This window comes from Mangifera indica, chromosome 19 (assembly GCF_011075055.1).
Source record: "Mangifera indica cultivar Alphonso chromosome 19, CATAS_Mindica_2.1, whole genome shotgun sequence".
NCBI lineage: Eukaryota > Viridiplantae > Streptophyta > Magnoliopsida > Sapindales > Anacardiaceae > Mangifera > Mangifera indica.
In genome coordinates, this window is record NC_058155.1 from 8201481 (window position 1) to 8229342 (window position 27862).

The window sequence follows — 27862 nt, forward strand, 5'->3', positions numbered from 1 at the left end:
TTTGAATATTTGAATTAAATATCCCTTAAAAGGATGGTAAAATAATGGTTTAACAAAATACCCATGACATGTAGAGGGAAGATCTTGAAAGAAATAGAAATCCAAGAAATTGTAAAGGTAAGCATGTGACATAATTAGGAAAAGTGAGTTTTTAAACCTGAAAAAAAGAGATTGAGAGAATTGTCAGTTTTCAAAACTAAAGTGTGAAAAAAAGGATAATTCATGGGTTAGTATAAACCTATCTTCCAACAACAAGGCTGCTGTCTTCTTTTTGGCCACTCTGCCACTGTGGATGGTCTACGTTTTGTTCGAATAGTGTTCAACAGGCGCAAAGAGCTGCTGTGGATCGTCTATTGTGCTTGCTTTTTTCAATTGTCCAACTCGGTCGTCCGATTTGCGGTCTCTCGGGACCCTCTCTTTTTTAATACCGCTGTCTCTCTTCTTCACTCTACTGTCACTTCCGTTTCAGGTTACAATTACTTTTGCTCTTCACTATAGTATATATATGTTTTCATTCCTGAGATGGTTGTGTTGATAATTAATGATTTTAGCTCAGGTTAAAAAGATGTGGCTATTTTTTTTTTCAAGTGGTCATTGTGGAAATAAAGTTATCTTTGTGGCTGGGGAAATGTGGATGTTTGTTAATTCTTGGCTTTGTTGATAGTGATAAAGTTGTTGTACTTGATATTCTTATACAAAATCACAAATTAGTAAGGACACAATGGATGTAGTCATCATACGAATGATAGTCACTCAATAAAGATGTTTAACACAACATAAGTGTAAATATTGTTAATGTATGCATAAATCAATTCATTTAAATTCAAAATCGTGGTTTAATTTTAGAAAGAAAAAGAATAGGGGAAGGTCTCTTTCCTCCAAAAATATATATATAAAAGAAAGGAAGACAAGAGAGAATAACAAAAAAAGAGGAGAAGAAAAGAAGAAATCATTATATTCTTTTTGTATAAAACCACAAACTAGTGATATCATTCTAGATATTCACATTCCAACTATCAAGTCAAATAAAGTGTAAAAAATCTTTGTATTAATTTTTCTTCTTGACTTTATTTACACACTTCTCTATGAATTTTCAAACACCTATAATAGACTTATTCTACTATTCTTAAGCTCTAAGTCGATCTTATGTCGTACATTAAATTGTGTACATCAATTTGTTATGACAAGAAATCACATTAAAGAATACCATATTTAATTTGTATATATAATGGTTTACTTAAAAACTTTTTCCAATAATTAAATTCATAAATAACATTTTCTTGTCCAAAACATAAACTTATTAAATTATTAAATTACTTATAATTATTTTATTTTTCAAAATTATCATATCACTTTTAATCAACAAAATTTTAAAATAGTCTTTCGCCTATTAAATTTGTCACTCTCACCCTCTTCTTCCTTTTTCACTTTCATCTTTTTCTTCTTTGGAAATGGTTTAGGCAGACTGGATTTGGGGGGATGGTGATTCTGATGGGTTTGGACTTATGTTGAAGAAGTTTTAAGGTTAAGGGTTTGGACGGGCGGTGACAGTCGAAATTAGGGTTTAACTTTAATTACAAAATTTTTAAACATTTAAAATATTTTGTCTTTATAATGATTTGTTTAAAGAAAGTTTTCGCACAACAGTAACAAAAAAAAAAGAAGGCTAGCAATTTTGCATCAAACTATAAGAATCCAGAAAAAGAACATAACAAAAACATGAATTATCAGAAAGCAGAAAGAATTTAACACTCAGAAATGAAGTACCAAGATTGACTTCTTCCTTTTTTTTCTTTTCCTTTTCGAAAAAAAAAATTTTAAATCCTCAAAAAATAAGCATTCAAGGAGCGAGAACGCTACCTGTGAAAGCGAAGAGATGAAGATCGAAAAACTTAAGAAGTGAAAAGAGAAACAGAGACACTATTTAGGGAGAAATAGAAATTGTTTTATTGGCTTGGCCACTATTACCAATTCGATAGTCAGCCTTTGTGAGGATTTGTTCATGTGGCTATTCATATTTCCAACCACGTTTACTTACCAGCTTTTCAGAAACCTGTTGATTATACATTAGTGCTTCCTCGGGTTTCCACAGCCCCCCGAGGGCTAAGTCCATGGGAGTTTTTACTACGCACACTTAAAACAAACTTGATTTTTCTTTTTTAACAAACAAATTTTATTTGTGACAGATTTTTTTCAGGGCAAACCAACCGTATCAATTAAGTGAAACCTAGTTTCAACGACCAATTTCACAATTACAATATTGGATAAATCAAAAGTTTACTTTTAAAATATTGTTAGACGGAATTTGAGTCATTGCTCAAATCCACTCCTTTTGGATGAAATTAATTGCATTTGATTGATAAATGTGGAGCTTATCACCTATATCTCACACCCAAGAAGCATGGACAATACAGAAACACCGAAATATATATGAAACTATATTTCTAAAAAATATAGAAAGGATAAATGTAAAAAAAATTTAAATATTAAATATGCGGGAATTTATTAAATGATTATTATTTTATTTTTAATAAGTTTATTTTAAAAAATTAGAATTAGCCAAAGTTACCTGGCAATGACTCTCCATTATATTTTCCATGTCCTGAACAAGGTGGACAGCAAAGTGGGGGGTCTTTTTGTTAAAAAAAAAATTTAGTTGGTTGAAAAAAATATTTCCACTTGCCAAAGTTTGATATAAACTATTTCCCACTTTAGACTTGATGTGATTTGCGCTAATTCATAATTTTCGTATTTCTAGTTTCTTATGTTATGCTTACTGTTCACAAAGAATTTTAAGCAACGTTGCATGTAACTAGGTAAAGTAATCTGGTTTCTAGCTGACCAATTGAAAAGTAAGCCTTCCTCATAATCCTATAGGAAACTTCTTCCAACGTAAGAAAAGCATAGCGTGGAATAAAATGCCCAAAAAATAAATAAACGGACCAAATAGTGTGGTCATCCCTATTGAAACATACGACTTTTAAGAAAAAGGGCATTATAAAACCTACCCCATAATGATTGATGGTACTCAGCGATTTAATTAATGAAAACTTTGCATGAAAGCAGTACTACTGACTATTACCAGGAGAAATGGCAGAGCTAATTTGTTGAGAGGCAGAATATATGTGCTGCATAAAGGGCATCCTCTTTATAAGCCATCCCCAATCAAGAACACCAGTGGAACCCAACCATGATGAGGCAAATACACCAACAGAGAATATGAAAAGTATAGATGTAAGAAATCCAAGGCCTGCACACAACAAATATAATTTAAACAAAGAAAGCAGTGGGAAGATATAACAGAGATGTATGATTCATGGAGGCCTCAAGGTAATCATGGGACCAAAACTAAGAGATGTGATTCACAGACACTTCTTTGTAGTATAATATCAAAGAAAAATTACCCCATATATGTAGAACCTATCAGAATTTATATCTATATTTTCCTTGTATGGTTTTATTACTCATTTTCCATAGCACTAGAAAGCTCAAGTAGCTCTTAATTCCTAATATGTAAGCAAAAACGAAGTCAATTAGTAAGTTAAGCTTCTTTCCACTATGTCAGCTACACAAAAAGCTTACTGCTGATTTTTCCTAACACCCACAACTTAGCACTTGCTTGGTACATCTTTTGGTCTCTGTTTTGAAAAGGGAAAACCATGTCAATATCGTGATTTCCTCACCCATAAACTAATGTTGAGAAGTAAAATCTAGACCCAAACTTTAGAGTAGGAAGAACACCCAATTGCTGCTCTGAAGCTTACCAATGCCAAGCCTTGCATATATTGGACTGAAGAAACCATCAACAAACTCAATGAACCACCACGTCACTAAAAATGTAACAGCAACTGGAAAGAGAACCACACTGTAATTTTACCATTAAAACTAGGCCAAACGACTATTTCCCACCCAAGGTTTAGCGTTTTCTCAAAAGTCCCCCTTTTAACTATGGAAACACCAAACACCCACCTATGGCCGGTTAGATTTAACCAAACCCTAACGGTGGTAGGGCTAAAATCGTCATTTTTGCTATAATATTAAAAATAAACTAAAATAGAATCTAATTTTGCCCCCCTAAACTTTAAAAACTAAAATTTTCCCCCACCCTAAGTTTTAAAAAATCACAGTTTCACCCTAGGGCTTGGTTTTGAAATCTCCGGCGACCTCTCCGGCTCCGTTGCCGACGGCCGCTCCCTCCCGAAACAACCTCTCCTTCCGGCGATCTCTTTCCTCTCATTTGGAGGTCCGATCGACGCCCGGAGACGCCGTGGGAGACGAAGAACTTCGTCGGGAAGATCGTCTTCCCAGACGAAGGGAAGACGGTCGTCTTCCCAGAGGTCTTCTTCTGGGACCTCTGGGAAGACGAAGAACTTCGTCTTTCTTCGTCTCCCACGGCTTCTCCGGGCGCTGATCGGACCTCCAAATGGGAGGAAAGAGATCGTCGGAAGGAGAGGTTGCTTCGGGAGGGAGCGGCCGTCGGCAACGGAGCCGGAGAGATCGCCGGAGATTTCAAAACCAAACCCTAGGGTTAAACTGCAATTTTTTAAAACTTAGGCGGGGGAAAAATTTCAGTTTTTAAAGTTTAGAGGGGCAAAAGGAGATAAAATTTTCAGGCGTTAGGGTTTGGTTAAATCTAACCGGCCATGGGTGGGTATTTGGTGTTTCTATAGTTAAAGGGGGGACTTTTGAGAATACATCAAACCTTGGGTGGGAAATAGTCGTTTGGCCTTAAAACTATGTAACAGATAAACACATAGAGAACATGCGTAAATAAACAAAACACCAGAAAGAAATCTAAAGGTCTCTTCCTAAGCTTTTTTACCATCCAATGATGAACTTCTTTGAGACCCAACTGTTATAAATTTATGAAACGAGCTACCATTAATTATATTTTGATTTTATAAAATCAAATAATTAAATAATTAAATATTAATTTATAAATGAATTTAAGTGCTTAATAAAAACGAACTTAATATATTTAAAAGGCTATCGATCTAGGTGGATGCTCTAGCGTGGGCTTTGGTTATTTAATGCGCCATAAGTCTACCTGGTTGACGGTTCAAATTTTTTGTGAAGAATCAACCGCTATGGATCAGGTTAGATTGACTTATACGACACATGAAGTATTCCTTTATCATTTCGCCCTCATTTTAAAAAAATCTGTGATGAAATTCACATTGTATTCGCTTGTTAGCGAACAAGTTATTGCCACGTGTCCTGGCAAGGTTCAAAAGCATAGTTGAAGAAATCAATTATAGTCTGTTTATTTCTTCTCTCCTTTGCCGTTTCTTGTGAGAGAGTTCTCTGGAAAATTGCACTTGTAAATCTGCAGAAAAATTGTTGTACTGGACGGCTGAGTTGATTCTATTGGATATAAATCATTTCCAGATTTTTGAGCCTGACGTGGCATATTCTCCATTGAATATAAATCATTTTTGTGCCTTGTATAATCTTTGTTCTGTTTAATATCACAACTGTTTATTACTGCAGTTTGAGCTAATTCTGTTGGAGTTGCAATGTGGTTGTAATGTTGGATTTGCAGTTACTTTATTTTCTGTGTTGGAGTTTGAGTTGGTTTTGTTTCTGCTGTTGGATCATCTTCTGGATACTGAGTTTTCAGTAGGTCTATTGTATGAATTCTGGCATTCTGGATTTTTGGAATGATTTGATTCATTTCCAGATTTTTTAATGCATTTCCATGTCCATTCTGGAGATGGAAACATTAACAGAGGTTACATTTCATGATTTGATTCATTTGGAATTCTGGATTTTTGCTTGATTTGAGTTTCATGCACTGAGACAGGTTACATTAACACAACATTAGTTAGCTATAATGGCCAATAATGAAATCTGGAATTTTAAACCAAAGCTGCGTATGCGTATTTGCGAATCAATTCACCACATCGCCGATAGTAAAATCTAGAAATTTAAACCTAAGCTGCAGAATTTGTAAAACAATTCACCACGTCTATTTACCCCAAATGAAATTAAGATAAACAAATGAAACATGTATTTCATTATACAGTGAGGAGTTAATCGGTATTTAACATTTAGTTACAAAATTAGAGTATAAAATTAATAATTTAGATTGGAGGGTTTTTTGGTTATTTCACTAAAAATGAGTAAAATCATTATTTAACTAGTAATATGATGAAACGTTATCTATTTTCCTTGAGGTTTAGAAAACTAACAATTTTTTGAAAGATTAACCTTTAAAATGTTATATTTCCCTGTAAGTTTTCTTACGGTAAAACGGAGATAACAGACTATCACTGCATCAGCCTAGAAAATAAATTCAAAAGAAAAAACATTGCACTATACACAAAAACAATAAATACGGGGGCTTTGTATGAGGAGACTATGAGCTCTCTGCCACAGAAAAATTGGCAGTTTCCGGTGGATCTCCTGGGTATTTCTCCAATCCAGTCTAAACTGCACAATGTTGTAATGTAAACTACTGTGGTTTGGTGGTTTATTTGCAAGTCTGCGTGAGAGTGCAGCGCAGTTGAGACTATTAGGAGTTTGGTTGCACTTGAGCATCTCAAGATAAGTCAATCCATCGTTAAATTTAATTTTATGCTGGTTTGCCGAAGGGTAATTTTTGTCATAGCCTACTGGCAAATTCCAAACGTTTGCCCCGTTTATCATTCACTTTTGCTGCCCGATGACAAGCCTTAGATCCTCATTCAACACCTGTTTTTACCAGATATCATGAAATTAATAAGAATTTATAGAAGAAATACTGTGAACTAATACATAATCTTGTTAGTCAATCACTATCTAGATACATATGGGTGATTTTATTCGGATAGGCCACAGAAAACAACTTTTTACCTGTTCTGCAAAATGCCTCTGCAAGTATTGCACTAAGGGGATGTGCTTTAAAACAGATGTGAAGTCCAGTGACATTCTATATAACAACCTTGTTTTCATCGTCCTTGAAGGTAAGCAGAAGTGACGCTGATGAAGATGTGTTGAACACTGGCTGGTACTCTGTCCTTCCAATTTTCCAGGTTTTGAAATCCCAATGGTTGATAGCACCATACATGGGGGGTCGAAATTCCATATCTATTGGATAAGGGTCCCAGTATCCTTAGAGGCCAGATGCAGGTGTTAAAAACTTCACCAAGCTGAGATTGCATCCAATGCCATGGATTGACATATAAGCAAGAAAGTAAGTTTGGTAATATTATCTCCAGATAAAATATAATGTATGCTTCCTAACATTTTCCCATGCTAAAATATAGGCAGATCAAATGAGAGATTTAACATTCAAATTACTTGTTTCTATACCATTTGAATATATAGACAGATCCTCAAACACAGAAAACTGGCATCTTGGAAATTATTTTTTTGTTGGTACTCAAGATCTTTGTTTGTTCTTTTGTCATATGCAGTCTTTTGAAACATTCTACCCAAAAAAAAAAAAAAAAGAAATTAAATGTTATTTACACAAAAAAAAGAAGAGAAAAAAGCAATTTGGGCACATATCTCCAAATGAATAAACTATAACTTTTAACAAATTATAAATTAAATTGAAGATCATTTTATTTAAATTTAAAAGAACTAACCTAGGAACACTCCAGCCCTAGGCAAAGGTAGAAGTGTGGGTAAATGGAGCACGTGCTAGATCTAAAAGGTTGTCCAGAAGTAGCCCGTGTTCAATTGGAAGTTCCATAACAATCTGACATTCAAGAACATGAGAGATAAGAGAAGATACAAACTCTTATAAAAGATCATGCAAGCATGATTGATGTGAATCTTGTAACATATGAAACAATTTCAATTCCATTAAAGCGCACCTCGGCTTGGATTTCAAATCCTAAAGGAGGTAACAAAGAAGGAAGGTTGGCTGTTGGAGCATCATCACCGGGCCAAATCCATATCATTCCCTCTTTTTCAAAACATGGCACTGACTTTATCTTCACATTAAGCAATCTTGTAGATGGCATTTTCTCACATTTTCCATCAGTCGTGTATTCCCACCCTGATATTTATGAACAAAAAATTTTTCAAGAGTCAGCAATCTTCGTTTTCTACCTGTATCAGCACTATAGACTCTTAAAGTCCATAATAAAAATTGTGCATAATATTCAAGTATCTTTTATAGTTCTAACTAACCATGGTATGGACATTGAATGCGACCCTCATTTACTGAACCAAGGTGAAGAGGGCATGCTCTATGTGCACGTGTTATGGACACATCCAGGCTTCCCATCTTTGCCACGAAAGATAAACTATAGTTCCTCAAAGCATTCAATCGGAATCTGAAACAGAGATGGTAAGATGCATGTAAGAATATTTGCAGGTAAAAGTTTTCGACGATACATCACAACCACCCTGATCCTCTCAAAAGCATCAAGTATGAAATTTGTTAATGCACATCAATATATTTGATAGTGAAGTAACACAGCTACTGTAAAAATTAAATATTTGATGACATAGAAAAAAGACAGTGGAACCCCAGTTATCCAACTTGCTTCAGTTCACCAGAAGACAATCTTGGAGTTTTAGGACAAGAAATTTGCAGATCAAATATTTAATTCCCTTAAAATCATAATTTTGAAAGACTTACCATGGTATCATCCTTGAGATCGGAGGAGAAAGCAACTGAATACCAGAAGTTTTTCAATAGGGGATGATAAGATTGAATTGGACCAGAGACATTCAAACTTTTCTGGGGCAACTTTGCTTTAATGGTATCCAGCAATTGCGTAGAAGTACAAGGAGAAGAGCAACTTTGATCAGATTTTGAGGTGCATCTATCTTGTAACAGCCTATCATTAACCAATGCTTCCATGTGAGCTAGTTTCTCCAAAGCAGTGGCAACCCTTGCTTCAGATATATGAACCTGTTTTTGTTCACAGAAAATTGGCTATGAGATGGCAGCTATAAATTCCATAAATATTGGGTGTCTTTTAGCCTTTAATTGTTGCATGTAGGTCTTGATTAATAATGGAAAGAATTTCAATCTACCCAAGTCACAGAAATTAGATTAATAGAAAGTGTTAAAGTATATTTAAGTCACATGTTATATCAGCAATTGCTGACTTTCCAGACCTGATTATGAGCCAGAGATGGTTCTTTCAACTCAGTAAGCTCTTTCGCCAATGGACATGTAATCAAGCGCCAGAGGATTTAGAACTTCAACAACCTACATCATTGTCAATAAAAGTGCGTATCATCTGAAGGAAGCAATCAGAACTCCCAAATGTTCAGGATAGTGTAAAGACGAAATCAGCCCAGCTATCACTGTTATTCAAGTTCTGAGAATATTCTGCTTTTGTTAGTCATATCCATATAATTTATGAAGATAAATAAATATAATACCTGCACAATGTTAAGAATCAAACAGTAGTAGAAAAACTCTATTTAGTCAAGAAAGGCCAGGAATAGCAGAGACCTTCTCATGGCATAATTGTGAGCACATCTGGTTGAGCCTTCCGATCACAGTACTGAATATCGTACCTAGCTATTTCAAGTGCTTGGTTCACATCCAAAAACTTTCCTTTACATCGAGGGACTTTAGACCTCAGATGCTCCACATCAAAGAGTGTGCTCCATCCAGTCTTCTTATCTACTAAGCTACTGTCCTCCCCAATTACAGCTAATACCCTGAATCCCCCTTTAACACCCTATAAACCCATACCAATTTTAATATGAGCAAACAAGACATGTTATTTCAGGTAACCGCAGAGGAACTCTATCAGCAAACCTTTTAAATCTATCATGCTCTCTTTGATAAACTTTAACCACATACAGATTTCTCTTATTACGGTAAACTTTAAGCTAATAAAATTATGAAAGCTCCCTTCTCTTTTTGATTAATGCATGATTTGCTCAAAAACATAAGCGGCACATTTTTCTTTAGGTCCTGCAATAATGCATATAACTTAATAGAACAAAAGCAAGAGAAAAAGGAGGGATTCATACGTTTCCAATGTGGTGCCACTGCTAAGCCACAAATAAAACAACATTTCAATAAGCTTAACGTTGATTCATATTCAACAAATGGCCAAATAAAAACCACCAAATAAACCTATCAAGACTGCATTATACTATGATCAACTTATATTCCAACAAACCTAGCAGCAACCTAGATAAACCTATCACATAAACAAATCAAATCCGAATCTTTCGACTTTCAACACCAAAAAGCAAGCAGGTAATTCAACTATCATAAGGGCCACCCAAACTAAGTTCCTCTCAAAACTACCCGCATGAAACAAAACAAATTTACCAGAAATCTACAAGCAAATAAAAATACACATTCACCTTTTTAACGTTGAACACCTCAAACAGGCAGCAAATTCAACTAACAAATCAACCACCAAAACTAAGTTCCTCTCCAAAAAAAAAAAAATACCCATATAAACAAACCAATCAAAAAAGAAAAAAGTATAAACCTTTTTTGTTAACTTGGATGGTCTGCACAGCGACGTTGGAAGAGACAAAGCAGCAACAGAAGCGACAGTGCTCATGGCGTTTGAACTGTAAGCAGTGTAGAGAGAGAGAGAGAGAGAAAGACAAAAATGTCACCAAATTTAGTGAGAGTTTATCGTTGGGATTTTGCTAATAAGACTAAGGGGTCGGTGTTGCCCGCAATCTCAGTTGGCCTGCCATCGTATGCCACGTGGACAAGCGTGGACACGTCGGTCGAACACGGGTCTCGTTGTCAGTCTGGGAGGGAGTATCTCCAGACTTGCGGATCCCAGATACCTAAACACATGCTTAGATACAAGCATAGGCTTAAATTGCAATTGGCAGGATATAAATTAGAATATATTTGGATACTTTTATGTGGTAAAATTTATAAAAACATGAATTATTTATGTTTAAATATATCGTTTTAAATTTTGGAATTTAAAATATATTAAATATTTATTTTATATTTTTTATATTAAACACATGTTTTTATCATTTTATATATTTTTATTTTTTTACTAAATTTTTAAAGATATAAATATCTCTGTTATTTTTAATTAATTATTAGAATATTATATTTACATAAAACAAAAAAATTAATTTTTTTCAATAAAATCTATAATGCATATTTTACATTTTTAATAGTATTATAAAGGTATTATATGGATCTCCCATACAAAATTGATTTTTTTAACTCAAACATTAACAAATCATAATATTTTGACGATGATTTGATAAAAAATTCATGAAATAATAATTTAAAGTCAGTTAATAGTTAATTAGATACTTTATATTTAATAAAAATTCAAAAAATAATAATTTTTGGTGATTTTATATTATATTATATTTAATAATTAATTAGATATTTTATATTTAAATTATTATATTAATTTTAATACAAAAATTTATGAAAAATAATAAAATTATGATTAATATTATCGTATTTTTAAAAATATATTACTAATGATCTATTATATTAAACCCTTATATATATATATTATATCTAAATTTTATGATTTTTTATACATATATTTTTATTATTTGTTATATTATATCCGTATTGTTTTTTTTTTTTTGCAATTTTCTATTTACTATATAACACTACTTAAAAATTTTATATATAGTGGTTTACTTAAAAACTTTTTTGACTTAAAAATTTTATATATAATGGTTTTTATAAATCACGTTTTCACACCCAAAACATTGTCTCGGTTAAAAAAAATCATAATACTATCTCATTTTTAAGAATTTTTTGTCTTATTTTTAACTTTTTAATTTGATCTTTGCACACAAATTATACATCACTCGACATCAGAATCTATTCAGATTCTAAATTGTTGTTATCTTAGATTATATAAGACTCAAAATTACACTCGTTAGTTGGTGATGAAAAGTTGCATCAATGCATGTTGAGGACCAAAACATTATTGAGGTTAGTTGAGCACACACGCTTTCTTTCTCGTTTGCAGTCAAACACTCTGAATATTTGTTGGGTCAATCTCTCTCACGCAGAAGATAAGTCATCACAGCCCTCTGGTTCTCCAATACAAGTCTCAGAAAGATAGCGATTCAGGTGCACTTGTTCTAAGCCTTCCATAATCACTTCCTATTGTTTTCTTTTTCACTCTCTTAATTTTCTGGTATTTAATTAGCTGTGCTTTAATTATTATTCCTCTTATTTCTATCATTTATCTTTTTGCTTGAAGCTAGATTTTTTATTGTTCAGCTTTTTCTCTTTTATATTTGCTTAGCTAGAGTTACTTATTTAAACCCCCCAAATAACAACCAAAAAAAAAAGCCTTTTTTCCCCTTATTTTAATTATCCAAAAATTACTCTCCTGCAGTTCTTTGTTGCCTGTGTTTTTCCTTTTTCTTCTCCGTTCCTTAAAGCTTTCTCTCCTGTATATTCAGCTTTGAACCCAAAAAAAACCAAAAAAGCAAAAACATCCAAAAATAAATAAAATTTTAATCTTATTGCTTTAAAAAAAAAAAAAAGACTTCTCCTAAATTAGGTTTTGATCTTATTATTTCTCATATTTCTAGTTTTAATTATCCAAGAATTACTCCTGAAGTTCTCTGGTCGCTAGATTTTGTTCACTGAGAGTTTGTCAGTGGCTTTACTTCTTCAAACCAAAAAGAAGGAAAAGATAAAAAGTAAATTGCAAGAAATACGTAATAGCCGAACTGGCTACCGCTGCTGCTTCCAAAGCTGCAGAGAGAGTTACAGAGACAGTGTGCGAATGCGGTTGTCGGCATATTAACTATGTGTTTAAGTACAGAGCTACATGAAGAAGCTGAAGGAGCAAGCTGAGGAGCTCAAAAGTAGAAGAAAAGATATGGAAGTACAAGTAAAATTGGCTGAACGACAAGGTGAAGAGATTTATGATGAAGTTACTAAGTGGCTGAAGAGTGTGGAAGAGTTCATGGAACGGGTAGCAAAGCTCGTTGATGATGAAGATAAAGCAAAGAAGCGTTGTTTCAAATTAGCGAGAACAAGATTGATATAGACATCTTATGTCACAAAAGTCATCTAATAAAGATGCTCACAACTAGGGCTGGATTCGAGCGCTCGGCTCGCTTGACCTCGAGTTCGACTTGATTTATATATAGTCGGCTCGAGTTCGAGCTCGAACTCGGCTAAGGCTCGAATTAGGCTCAACTTATTTTTCGTTATTAAAACGACATCGTTTTTAATATATATTGATCAAAACGATGTTGTTTTGTATCAAAAATTTTAATTAGAAAATCTGACGAGTAATTCGAGCTCGAGCTCAGCTAAGGCTAGATCGTTTTGGGCTCGATTGAGCAGAGCTCAAGCTGACTTGGTTCGAATCTAACCCTACTCACAACACATAAATGTAAATATCATTAATACATGTAAATATCATTAATATATATAAAAAATCGATTGATTTAATTTTAAAATCATGGTTTAATTTCAAAGGGAGGAAGAATTGGGAGGAGACCTCTTCCCTCCACATTAGTTTAGGAAAGATGGAGAGGGAGAAAAATTAAAAAAGTGCATAAAAAACAAAAAGGAACTAATGTATTGTTCATATACAAAACAACAAACTAACGTAAACACTCTTGACGTAGACGTTTTAACCATTGAGCCAAACAAATTAAAAAATTTTATATCAATTTTTCTTCTTAACTCTAGCTATTTACACATACAAACTTTTTTAAAAATTTCCAAACACCCATAATAGACTTACCCGACTCTTTTTACGGTCTAGTTATTGCTATTATATTCTATCTTATATAATATTCTAAATGGTGTATATTAGTTAATGACGAGAAATAACATTAACATGTACTAAATATAATAAAACTATATGTGAAAATAATATGTTCAATTTTATATACAAACAATGATATGTCATTATGTGTTGAGTGTTATCTAACTTTAATTTAAAACTACCAATTATATGATAACATGTTATTGTTTATGCATAAAATTACACATATAACACTATTTTTAATTTATATATGTAGTGATTTACGTAAAAACTTTTTCCCACTATTAAATACATAAATCGCATTATCTCAGCCAAAACATGATCTCATTTAAAACAAAAAAATCAAAAGATGCAAGATTTTGCATCAAACTATAAGAATCCAGAAGAACAACTTAAACAAAAACATGAACCAAGAATTATCAGAATGCAAAAGGACTTTAACACTCAGAAATGAAGTAGCAAGATTGAACCAAGAACAACTTTTTCTTTTTTTTCTATTATTTCCAGAAAAAAAGAAAATCCGCAAAAATAATCATTCAGGGAGTGAGTTAACTCCCTGTGAACGAGAAGAGATTAAGATCGGAAAGCTTAAGAATTGAAAAGAGAAACAGAGAAAATTAAGATCTAGGAAGAAATAGAAATTATTTTATTTCCTTGCCCACTATTGCCAATTCCATATTCGGGTTTTGAAGGGGTAAATAAATTATATTGAATAGATAAAATTTTGATTTTCATAATAAACCTTACAATTATTGTATAATCTAAATCAAGGCTTTAATTTTAAAATATTATAGAATTTAAATATTTACTCTCGTCTACTTGAAATCCAATCTTTTTGGATGAAATTAATTGCATTTTGACAGCTGAAGGTGGAGAAGTGTAAATGTTAAATACACGGGAATTTATTCAATTATTATTATTTAATTTTTAATAAAAGTTTAAAAAAGTTAGAATTAGCAAAAGTTACCTGGCAATGACAACGGGTAGAGTCGGTGGACAGCGAAATAGGGGGCTTTTTATAAGAAATACGGGTAATTAATTAAAATAGGCAAAAAATTAAGCGGTTATACGTTTTTAGGCCACCCTAGAAAAGTTTTACCAAAATAAGCAAACCGTATTTTTTTTACCCTTTTTACCCTTATGTTGAAAAACCCAGTAAAAATATTTTTTCTGAGAATATGCGTCGGTTTACGGCGGTTACGATGGTAGCTAGGGATTTTACAGTAAAACCCTAAATATGTCGAATGTATATGGATGTTTTTGAATGTTTCGAACGCTTAAAATGATGTAGTTTCGATGTTAATGGATGCCTAGAAGTGTAGCCGTTGAGGGACAAAAACGCAAACTGTGAACAGTGTCACGCAAACTGCTTGCAAAATCGCGCAAAAAATACCGTTTACAGACTATAATATCTACTTTTGCGCGATGTAAACAATGATTGCGAGATGTGAATAGGTTTGCGCGGTGTAAACAGTATTTACGCGATTTGCGCAGTTTGCGTAACACTGTAAATTTGCGCAATTTACGTGACACTGTAAATTTGCGCGTTTTTGTCTCTTAACGGCTACACTTCCAAACATCCATTAACATTGAAACTACATTATTTTAAGCGTTCGAAATATTCAAAAACATCCATATACATAATTCGACATATTTAGGGTTTAGTGTAAAATCCCTAGCCACCATTGTAACCACCATAAACCAATGCACATTCTCAGAAAAAATATTTTTACTGGGTTTTTCAACATAAGGGTAAAAAAAATACGGTTTGCTTATTTTGGTAAAACTTGTTTAGGGTGACCTAAAAACGTATAAACGCTTAAAATTTTGCTTATTTTAATTAATTACCCAAAAAATACTATGATAAATTATTATTATAGTTAGTCTCTGCATAAACGAACCTACATTGCAATATATAAAGCCAAAAGACTTTTGGCTTTATTCCCAACAAAGGTATAGTAAAAATCTAGAATTATACTCTTAATCTTTAAAAAATTTAAATATCTATCTATAAAATAATTTTAGTTAAAATTTTAATTAGGATGAGAGGTAAAACTATTATTTAACAAAAAAATTTTAAAAACTAAACTTTTTTAATATTTTTCCCCAAATTAAAAATCTCCAATTTCACCCCCCAAATTTTTCCTAAAAGTTTGAAAAGTGATAATTTTTCTCCTTGAGTTTTCCTCTTTTCTCTTGTGATGATCTGCCATATCTGATAGTTAGTTGTCCTCCCTTCTGACCTCTCTCCCTCTCCTCTTCGGCCACAGATCGATGAAAATCGTCTAGAAATTTAGACAATTTTTATATGAAAATCCAAACGATTTTCATTTGGACGACAACATCTAGATGAATCATCTAGATGTTTTCTCGTCCAGACAAAGAGTCACTCGTCAATATGTGTCATCTAGATTACGTTTCATCTGGATGATGACGACGTCATCTAGACGAGTCCAAACGATGTCGTGGCTTAGGCAAAGATGGTCAAACTTTTCTCTACAATTAAGGTTAAAAGTATCATTGTTGGTGGTCGAAATGGGAAGGAAAAAACCCTAAGTTTGGTGGGGGGATGCTACTTTTTATAGTTTGAAAACTTTCAATAAGAGTAAAGTTATTAGTTTTTAAAACTTATGAGGGAAAATATAATGAATTTTATTTTTTAAAATATTTTTGTTAAATAACGTTTTTATCATTAACTTTAACTGAGTTTTTTAACAGAATTTTCTTTATAGGTAGGTATTTGAATTTTCAAATGTTAGAGATAATCATCTTAGGATTTCACTATATCTTAGAGGGGAACAAGTCTTTTGACCAATATATAAATATTATTTTATTGATAAATATTGTTAAAAAATTTGGCCTCATTTTTTAGCTCTTTAACTTGTCCTTTTTATAGATATTACACATCAATAGACATGATCAGAGTCTACTCAGATTAAAAATCAATGTTACTTTAGTTTAATTTATACGAGGCTCAAAATTGCCTACGTCAATTGGTGATGAAAAGTTGCATTATTGAAACATGATTGAGTTTAGTGGGGAGTACACGCTTTCTTTCTCGTTTGCAGTCAAATACATTAATTGTTTCAATACTATGAACATTTTTTTCATATTAAATACGAAGAAATTGATAAAGAACGTGATACTGAAGGTAATTTTTAAAAAAAAAAAAAGAAACATGGATTTTTTGATACTTTAAAATTTTATAATTAATGTTATATATTATGTTTGATTTTTTTTTTATATGATGTAACAATGGTGTAGATAATTTATGCACACATATTATGTAATATCATATAATTGAATGATTTTGAATTAAAGATAAAATGTATATATTATGACACATTATTTATGTATCTAATTTGTGCACTAAAAGTGTGTATATAGTATTGCTCTTATCTCAATCATAGGTGAGGTCTTTTTAGTAAAACTCTAGTACTACAAAAAAATATTAACTTTAGCGAGAGTACTAATAACAAAAGGATTATATCTCGTCGTTATAAATATTTTTTTATGATTTTAGTGATCAATTATTTATTTACTTGTTAAAATCAAAGAAATTTATGACTTTAATGATGAGAAAATAGTCGTTAAAAGTATATTTCTTGTTGTTAAAATGTTTTAACAATGAGAAAAATCTCATCATTGACCATCGTTAAATATATTAACGACAGAAATAGAAAAAATTTTCCTCTTGTTAAAACCTTTTTTTTATGTAATATAAAGTTTTATTTAATTTGAATACGAATGTAAATAATAGAAATATACAATTAATTTTACATATTTTGAAAATAGAAAATTTTATTTTTATGAATTGCCCACCAAAAGCATTGAGACCGGCATGTCAAGGGTTCAACACAATTCGGTCCAATTAGCATTGAGCGATGTTGTGACCCTTCATCTGCTAGTAGGTTGGTCCAACCTACTAGTGTTGCACTGTAGTGGGCCTAGGCATGACCTGTTGACATCTGTAGGAACAATTGTAATATTCTTGTACAAAATCACAAATTAATGAGAATATCGTAAATATAAGCATCTTACGTCACAAAAGTCTCTCAATAAAGATGTTAACAACATATAGACACGTCAATTGGGCCGGGTCGAATAAAGGCTTGACACGAGAAAGCCCGGCTCGATACTGTAGCGTGTCGGGCTAAGCCCATAGGCCTATTGGGCTGGGCCTCATGCTTTAATATTAAGCTCATGGGTTGGCCCGGGGCGATACTGTTTAAAAATATTTTTTTTAAAATTTTTACTGGCAGAAGCAAGGCTTCTGCCTTGTGTATCCTTCTGCGTTGCGGCAGAAGCCTTGTTAGGCAAAGGGAAGCAAGACTTCTGTCTTGTAGTAGAAGCCTTGGCCTTCATTTTAAAAAAAAAAAATTTTAATTAATTTATTTATTTTTATATGAACCTATTCAATTTTTCTTCATTTTCACTTTCATTTACAAATCTCTCAATCTCAATTATTTCATTATATTTTTAATCTCATTTTCTCTCATCAATTATCTTTCAAAAAATATCTGAATTCATAAATAATAATTTTTTGTATTTATAATTTTATTTTTATTTTAATTTTATCATTACAAAATATTATAAATGGATCAAACATCAAATGAATTCAATCCATTTGAATATTATCATAGTATATATTTATTTATGTTTTATAATTTGAAAAATAATTTGTGTTTAAAAATTTTAAATAATTTTTTTAAATATTTAAAGCCCGGCCCGACCCATTTTTATATGGGTTGAGCCTTTATATATTAATGGGTTGACCCGACCTGAAAGCCCATTACTGTTTGAGTTTTGAGTCCGACCTGACCCATTAGCTCGATGAGCCTGAGCCAGAGCCAGCCTGACTCGACCCATCGACACCTCTAACAACACATAAGTGAAAATATAGTTAATATATGTATAAACAATTCATTTAAATTCAAAATTATGGTTTAATTTTGAAGAAAGGAAGAATCGGGGGGAGGGGGGGGGGGTGTGGGTTGGGGGAGGGAGGCCCCTTCCCTCCAAAATTATGTACATAGAGGAAAGAGAGAGAGGGAGAAAAATGAAAAAAGTGCATAAGAAGAGAAGGAACCTGTAATATCCTCAGGTACGTTTCAGAGGTATTTATGTTTTTTGACCCTGTTTGGAGATATTTTCAATTTTAAATATAGATATATGTATTAACATATATGTGTGTGTTTTTAGATATAGATATATATATATATATATATATATATATATATATATATATATATATATATATATATATATATATATATATATATATATATATATATATATAGAAAACAAAAAAAAAAAAAGAGATAAAACTTAGATATATAGAGAGAAAAGTCAAAAAAGGCATCTCATACCATTTTTCCATCATTTCCTTTGCCCTTCCAGAAAAATCAGCCCCTTCATGCTTGTTTTCTTCATTTTTTAGAAGGAAATTAGATGCTTGGAAGAGTTTGAAAGAAGAGTAAGGAAAGAAAAGAAGAGGAAACACTTTTGGAGCTTGGTAACCAAAAGATCTCTTTCTTTTTCCCTTTTCCTATGCTTATATATATATTGGATACATGTTATATGAATATGTTAGTATGTTTTGGTGTTGATTTAAAGTAATTTTGGTGTTAAAGGAAACAAAACAAAGAGAAAGAAGTCAACTTGTAAAGATTTGACTTGAAACAAGGTAAGGGGTATCATCCTTGATATATTGCATGTTTTAGGCTTTTGGTTCCTTGGATCTATGTTATAAATGATGATTTTGAAGCTGAGAAATGTTGTTTTGCCATTTGGGATGTCTATGTGTATGATTTTGTTCATGACAGAAAGTTACATAATATTTACAATTTTACCACTGATTTGTCCCTCATTTTGGCTACCTTACCTGATGAATTATGAGTGATATTATATCTTATTGGAAAGCTCTTGGAATTCTCTTTCCAATGATATATAACTTGTATGAATTGAGGATCATTTGAACTGTTAAATATTGTATGAACCATAATGACTGTTTTACTAAATAAACAGAGGAGGTAGTTTTGCCACTGATTTCATCTCACGTTTTGAATTATGAGTGCTATTATAGCTTGTTGTAAAGTTCTTTGAATCCTTTTTTCAATGATATATAGCTTGTATGAATTGAGGATCATTTGGACTGTTAAATATTATATAAACTATAAGGACTACTTTACCAAATAAACAGAAGAGACAGTTTTTGCCACTGAATTCATCTTATGTTTTGACTGCCTTATCTAATGAATTATGAGTGCTATTGTAACCTGTTGAAAAGCTCTTTGAATACTCTTTTCAACGATATACAGCTTGTATGAATTAGAAACCATTTGGACTGTGAAATTGTATAAAAAAGAGGGCTGCCCTGTCAAATGAATAGGGTTGTGAACAATATTTCACAGTTTTGGAAAGGAAAAGAAATGAGAGAAAAAGAAAAGAAGAAGAAAAGAAAGAAAAGCAACAAAAGGAATTTAGGGCTCAAGATTCAGGGGTCGTCTTAAGAGTAATATCTAGTGAGTTATGAATAAATTTAGATGAAAACAAAATCAGTAAGATATAAGACTCGCATGCATGCTATGAACTATGAGGGGACACTTTACACTACACCGTCTGCAGTAGGGCACGTCTGCAGTAAGACATGTTCATAGTAAGACATAGACCCCCAGTAGGGTCTGCTCGTAGTAAAACTTAATTCAGATTCAGAAATGGTGTAATGAAAGAAAGAAAGAGAGCTCAAGCTTAGAAAAGTGTCAAATCTCTATAGTTAGCTTCTAGAAAATATCAAATAGACATCAGATGGGACAAAGTGTGACCCAAATAGTAAAGCATGAACTAGATTATCCCTTCGATTTCTTATGGGGGTCATGAGTAAGGTTGAGTTCCCAAGAGTGAGTTAGAACAGGAAGAAAATAGTTTACTTAATTCTTTCCTTTTACTGAATGTTCTTATCACTCACTTCCTTTTCTTTCCTGATTGCAGGTATAGGTGATCGAAGTAGCTGCGAGGCAGGGTCAGGTCAACGTAGGTAGATTCGGCTGGAGCAGGTTATCTCTGGTTATATTACATGCATACAGTGACATGTTCTTGTCGACTTTTGACTTTTTGATATGATTGTACAGTCATATATGATTACTCCCTACTTTCAGACACTTTTAGATGAGTTTTCATATGAGTATATACATCTTTTGTTCGCTTCTAGATTTTCAGTTTTCTTAAAATACTTTCTAAACACTTTTAGTGATGCGTTTATTTTAAAGTATTTTAAAAGAAAAAAATAGACGCTCCAGATATTAATGTGTAATATTTCTCTTTCAATGGATAGTACTTTTAGGGGGATGTTACAGAACCATTGTATTATTCTTGTACAAAACAACAAACTAGTGTGAATATTTCAATGTAGATATTCTAACCATCAAGCCAAGCAAAGGAAAAAAATATTTGTCTCAATCTTTCTTCTTAACTCTATTTACACACACAAACTTCTCTAAGAATTTTCAAACGTCTATAATAGGTTTATCCGACTCTTTTCAAGCTTCTAATCATTGTTATCATGGCCTATTTTATGCAATAATCTAAATAGTGTACATTAGTTGATGACAAGAAATCGCATCAACATGTACTACATTTAATTTATTAATAAAATTATATGTATAACTTTATACACAAACAATGATATATCACTATATATATAAGTGTTACTTTAACTTTAATTTAAAATTATTTAATCATATAATGATACGTTATTGTTTATATACAAAATCATACATATTGTTTATGTATATAATACTACTCTTAATTTATATAAATACTGATTTACTTAAAAACTTTTTCCCACTATTAAATACATAAATCACAACCAAAACATAATCTCATTTAAAAATAAATCATAATATTTTGTTAAAATGTTAAATTATTATATTACACTAACTACTTTATTTCTCAAAATTAATATATCACTCCAAATTAACAAAATTCTAATATAGTTTTTTGCATATTAAATTTGTCACTTTTACTTTTTTTTTTTTCTTCTCTCACTTTCGTTCTCTTTTTCCTTACAAATGGTTTTGATGGGTATGGATTTGGATGAATGATGCTTCCGATGAGTTTGGACTTCTGTTGAAAGAGTTTTAAGGTTATGAGTTTGAATGGGAGTGGTCATGGAAATAAGGGTTTAACTAATTAAAATTTTTTTAAATATTTTATCCTTGAAATGGTTTGTTTTTTTCTTAAATGAATTTTCCACACAAAAGCAGCTGAAACGAAAAAATGAAACAATCTTGCATCAAACTATAAGAATCCGGAAGAACTACTTAAACAAAAACATGAACCAAGACTTATCAGAATGCAAAAAGAAATTAACACCCAGAAATGAAGTAACAAGATTGAACCAAGAACAGCTTTTTTTTTTCTATTTTTTCCAGAAAAAAATTCTGCAAAAATAATCATTCACGGAGGGAGTACACTGCCTGTGAAAGCGAAGGGATTAAGATCAAAAGCTTAAGAAGTGAAAACAGAAACAGAAAAACTATATAGGAAGCAACAGAATTTGTTTTATTACCTTGGCCACTATTGCCAATTCCAAAGTCAGGTTTTTAAGGGGTGGATTGACTACATTAAACAGATAAAATTCCACTTCTAATAATCAATACACAATCATTGTATAATCTAAATCAAGACTTTAATAGACTTTGAATATTTGTTCTTTTATACCTGAAATCTATTTTTTTAGATGATGTTAATTGCATTTTGAAAGATAAAGTTGTGGAAGTGTAAATATTGAACATAAATTTATTAAATTATTATTATTATTTTATTTTTAATAAAAATAAAAAAAATAGAATTAGCAAAAGTTACCAGGCAATGACAAGGGGTGCAGTCGGTAGACAGCAAAATAGGGGGCTTTTTATGAGAAAAATACTATGATAAATTATTATTATAGTCTCTGCATGTACCAACGGACATTGCAATGTGTAAATATTGTTTTATTGATACATTGTGAACGTAGAGTAAGTATTTTGAATATCAATTTGGTCTATTCTTTGACTCTTTAATTTGTTCTATGCACAGATATCGCATTATTGAGAGCGTCAACATGATTGAGCTTAGTGGGGATCGCAAGCTTTCTTCGCATTATGGAGGGCGACAAAATGATTGAGCTTAGTGGGGAACACACGCTTTCTTTCTCGTTTGCAGTCAAACACTTTAATAATTGTTGGGTCAATCTTCCTCAAACAGAAGAAAAAGCCATTACAGCTCTCTAGTTCGCCAAAACAAGTCTAGGAAGATAGCGATTCAGGTGCACTTGTTCTAAGCCTTCCATAATCACTCTCTATTGTTTTCATTTTCAGCCTCTTAATTTTCTGCTGTTTCAATATTATTAATTTTCTGGTATTTTATTAGTTTTGCTTTGATTTTTATTCCTCCTGTTTCTATCGTTTATCTGTTTGCTTGAAGCTGGATGTTTTATCATTCAGCTTTTTCCCTTTTATATTTGCCTAGCAAGAGTTACTTCTTTAAACCCCACCACCCACCCCCTTCCCCCCAAAAAATTAAAAAACAAACAAACATAAAAAGCCTTTTTCCCTCGTCTTAATTATCCAAAAATTACTCTCCTGCAGTTCTTTGTTGTCTTTATTTTTCCTTTTTCTTCACTGTTTCCTTAGAGCTTTTTCTTTTATATATTCAGCTTTAAACCCCAAAAAAAAAAAATCCAAAACACAAAAAAAAAAAAAACCATTTTTTATCTTATTGCTAAAAAAATAAACCTTCTCCTAAATTACGTTTTGATCTTATAGTTTCTCATATTTCTAGCTTTAATTATCCAACAATTACTCCTGTAGTTCTCTAGTTGTTAGATTTTGTTCATTCAGAGTTTGTCAGTGGCTTTACTTCTTTAAACCAAAAAGAAGGAAAAGATAAAAAGTAAATTGCAAGAAATACGTAATGGCTGAACTGGCTACTGCTGCTTTGGAAACAGCAGCAGAGAGAGTTACAGAGACAGTGTGTGAATTCGGTTCTCGGCGGATTAACTATGTGTTTAAGTACCGGAGCTACATGAAGAAGCTGAAGGAGCAAGTTAAGGAGCTTGAAATTAGAAGAGAAGATGTGAAAGAAGATGTAGAAATGGCTGAAAGACAAGGTGAACAGATTTATAATGAAGTTACCGAGTGGCTGAAGAGTGTGGAAGAGTTCATGGAATGGGTAGCAAAGCTCGTTGATGATGAAGATAAAGCAAAGAAGCGCTGTTTCAAAGGGTTATGTCCTGATTTGATTAAACGTTACAGGCTCAGCAAAGAAGCAGAGGAGGTCGCGGAGGCAGGTGCCAAGGTCTTGGAAAAAGGAAAATTCAGTAGAATTTCGCACCCACCCCTTCTACGGAGGACGGAATCCATATTCATTGGTAAGGAGTACGAAAACTTTGACTCAAGAGAGTCAAATTTCCAGGAAATTATGGATGCATTGAAAGATTCTACTGTTAATATGATTGGAGTGCACGGGATGGGTGGTGTGGGAAAAACCACACTGGTCAAAAAAGTTGCTTGGAAGGCCAAGGAAGATAAGTTATTTGATGAGGTGGTGATTGCTGAGGTAACGCAAACTCCGGATCTTAAAAAAATTCAAGCCGACATTGCTGGTCAATTGGGCATGGTATTTAGGGACCAGGAGAGTCCGTTTGGAAGAGCTGATCAATTACATCACAGGTTGAAGAAGTCCAAGAGAATCCTTGTAATAGTAGATAATATCTGGAAGAAGCTTGACCTGAAGGATGTTGGAATTCCTTTAAGCTATGATAATAAAGGTAGCATGACGGAACACAGGAAAGAAAGCAATGATGAGCAAGAGCGGTGCGCAATATTGTTAACAACTAGAACGTTAGCTGTCTTAAATCAAATGAAAACTCAAAAGAATATATCGGTTGAGCCTTTAGCCACTAATGATGCAAGGAGTTTGTTTGGGAAAATTGTTGGTGATTTATCAGAAAAACACAGTATAGCAGCGGAAATAGTAGAAAAATGTGCAGGGTTGCCACTTGCGATTACAGCAATTGCAAATGCTTTGAAAGGAAAAAGTGATTATGTCTGGAAGGATACCCTACATCAGTTAAAAAGTTATAATCATAGATGCGTTCCAGAAATGGATAACACTTTATACTCAACTATTGAATTGAGTTACAAATTGTTGAACAGTGAAGAAGCCAAATCACTACTTCTACTTTGTGCTCTATATAATGATACACATGTCTCTCACTTCCTTTCAAGATGTATGGGGTTGGGTTTGTTTGAAAATGTTTACTCAATTAATGATGGAAGCAATAGAATGAATTCGCTGATTGATTATCTCCGAGACTCATGTTTGTTGTTGAAAGGTATCGATAAGGAGATAGTCAAAATGCATGATGTCATTCATACTGTTGTTGCATCAATTGCCAAAGAGAAATGTATGTTTGATATTAGGGATGTCAAGGGCATTAAAAAGGTGTCGATGGGGGGAATGTACAAAGACTCGATTGCAATTTCTCTGTCTTATACAAACATTCATGAGCTTCCCGAATGGGTAGAGTTTCCAAAACTACAGTTATTTAGTTATTATACTGTAAAAGATTTTTGTTTACAAATCTCAGACCACTTTTTCGAAGGAATGAAGGAACTCAAAGTACTAGAATTGAAAGGAGTTCATTTATTACCTCCACCACCGTCATTTGTTTCCCTAACAAACCTTAAAGGATTGTGTTTCTGGAAGTGCTCTTTGGGGGATATTACAATTATGGGAGAGCTAAGGAAATTAGAGACTCTTGAATTTCTAAGTTGTGATTTTGAACAGTTGCCTGAAAGATTTAAACATCTGACGGGACTTAAGTTATTACAATTGAGCAATTGTCCAAAGCTTAAAGTAATCCCACCAAATGTCATAGCCAGCTTGTCTCAATTGGAAGATCTATATATAAATAATAGCTTTGATCGATGGGAAGTTGAAGGACAAAATAACGCTAGTCTTGCAGAGTTGAAGGCATTGCCTCAATTGAACACTTTATGGATACATATCCCAAATGTGCAAATGATACAACAAGACTTTATTCCGGTGAACTTAGAAAAGTATGAAGTACATATTGGAGATGTATGGGACTGGTCTTATGCATATGAAACCTCGAGAACATTGAAGCTGAAGTTCAATGGAAGGCCTCATATGAGGCATGGGATCGAAATTTTGATGGAGAAAGCAAAATACCTCTACCTAGATCAGGTGGATGGTGTTAAGGATATGCCTTGGGAACTTGAAAGAGAAGGTTTCCCCGAATTAAAGCATCTCTCGGTACAAAATAGTTCTGAAATTTTGTATATTGTCAACTCAATGGAGTACACTCATCCTAATGATGCCTTTCCAATCTTAGAGTCAATGTTTCTTATTAATCTAAGTGATATGGAGAAGATATGTTGCGGCCTGGATAATGCAAAGTCTTTCAGCCAATTAAGAATAATAAAAGTAGCTGATTGTGACAAGTTGAGGTATCTCTTCTCATCCTCCATGGCCAAAAACATGTCGCTGCTTGAAGAAATCGATGTAACTAATTGCAAGATGCTAAAGGAGATTTTTGGTGAAGAAAGTGAAGAACATGCTGATGAAAACAAAAAAGTTATTAAGATTGAGTTTAAACAATTGCACTCCGTAGTACTACAAGGCCTACTGCGGTTCATAAGTTTTGGCTTGGAGGTATGTATCTCTCTGTCTTTTTTATTTTTCACTTATTTTATTTTAATATATAAGTTGTTTATGGAGGAATAATATTTGTGTCTACAGGTTGTGTTACCAAGATTGGAGAACTTGAAACTGTCCTCAATTAAGATTGAGAACATATGGGATAATCTACTCCAGCCAGTGTCTTCCTATATTCAGTGCTTAAAAAGCTTAACAGTGGAAGAGTGTAACAGTTTGAAGTTTCTGTTTTCATCTTTTATGGTCAAAAGTTTTGTGCAACTCCAAAAGCTTGTGATATGCAACTGTAAGTCGATGGAAGCAGTAATTTTTGAGTCAGAAGGATTGGAAGGAACAGAGAAGATACTTCAAATGAAATTTCCTAAACTATTGTACTTGAAGCTACAAGGGCTTCCAAAACTCACAAGATTTGGTATTGGAAATCCAGTGAAATTCCCTTCCTTGAATGAACTTCACATTGAAAGTTGCTCTAGTTTAAAGACATTTTCCCCCAATTCTTCTAGTGTAGGGATGAGCTTGGAGAACATTCTTACTACTAATATAGGGCCCCTGTTTGATGACAAGGTGAACTAATTCCTTATTGAAATTTTCGTGGCTTGTCAATGTCAAACTTTTAACATTCTTTATATCTATTAGTGTGGCCATTATATGCATTTAATTACCAATAATTGTCTTAAAACTACAATTGTAATTATCATTATCAGTATAATTATTATTAGATTAGTTGCTTTTTTTGTAGGCTGATTTGCCAAGCTTGGAGAAGCTGATACTCTTACGCTTGGATAACTTGCAACTGATCTGGCACAATCAACTCCATGGAGACTCCTTTTGCAAATTAAAAGAAGTGAGAGTTGAATTCTGTGAAAATTTGATGACTATTGTTCCATCTAATAGTACTCAAGGACTTCTTACCTTTCAGAATTTAGAAACATTAACTGTTGACAACTGTTGGAATATAAAAAGTCTGTTTCCAGTTTCCATAGCTACTAGTCTTTTGCAACTCAAACAGCTCACGCTACGCTCTTGCGGTTTGGAGGAAATTGTTGGCAAGCAGGAAGTAGATGGGACTCCAAGATTTTTGTTTCCTCAATTAACGTGGCTTAAACTTTCCGGGTTACCAGAGCTCAAATATTTCTACATGGGATCCTATACAGCAGAGTGGCCAATGCTTAAGGAATTACTTGTGTACGGTTGTAAGAAGATAAAAGTATATGCTTTAAAGGGAGAGAGCCAACCTGCCCTATTTTGGTTTGAAAAGGTATGACTTCTCATGTTGCCCCTAAAAACTGCAGCATAGTCATTTAAGTTTAATTTGTTTCAGTTTTTTCTTTTCTCTTTAAACCAGTCCAGCTAAATTTTGTCATGTTTCAATGAAAAATAATTTGTCTTTGTTAATTATTAATAGAGTGGCAATTTGTCATGTTTACAGTCAAATCACAAATTATATTTATTTAAAACATATATACAATTAATTA

General features: G+C 32.7%; 1 protein-coding gene and 1 pseudogene across 1 annotated transcript; one reads left to right on the forward strand and one right to left on the reverse strand.

Moving 5' to 3' along the window:
* Nucleotides 1-6151: 6151 nt before the first annotated feature.
* Nucleotides 6152-10709, reverse strand: LOC123203301 (annotated as a pseudogene).
* Nucleotides 10710-23618: 12909 nt separating this feature from the next.
* Nucleotides 23619-27651, forward strand: LOC123202888 (probable disease resistance protein At4g27220). The gene is made up of 3 exons (XM_044619042.1): nt 23619-26384; nt 26472-26951; nt 27127-27651. The coding sequence occupies exons 1-3, from the start codon at nt 23619-23621 to the stop codon at nt 27649-27651; spliced, it is 3771 nt and encodes a 1256-aa protein (XP_044474977.1).
* The last annotated feature ends 211 nt before the right edge of the window (nt 27652-27862 follow it).

Bases quoted from the DNA above. Each gene is read 5' to 3' on its own strand.
- LOC123202888 (XM_044619042.1), top strand. From the start codon at position 23,619: ATGGCTGAACTGGCTACTGCTGCTTTGGAAACAGCAGCAGAGAGAGTT. The intron at 26,385-26,471 runs GTATGTATCTCT...TTGTGTCTACAG, and splicing joins TCATAAGTTTTGGCTTGGAG to GTTGTGTTACCAAGATTGGA. The intron at 26,952-27,126 runs GTGAACTAATTC...CTTTTTTTGTAG, and splicing joins GGCCCCTGTTTGATGACAAG to GCTGATTTGCCAAGCTTGGA.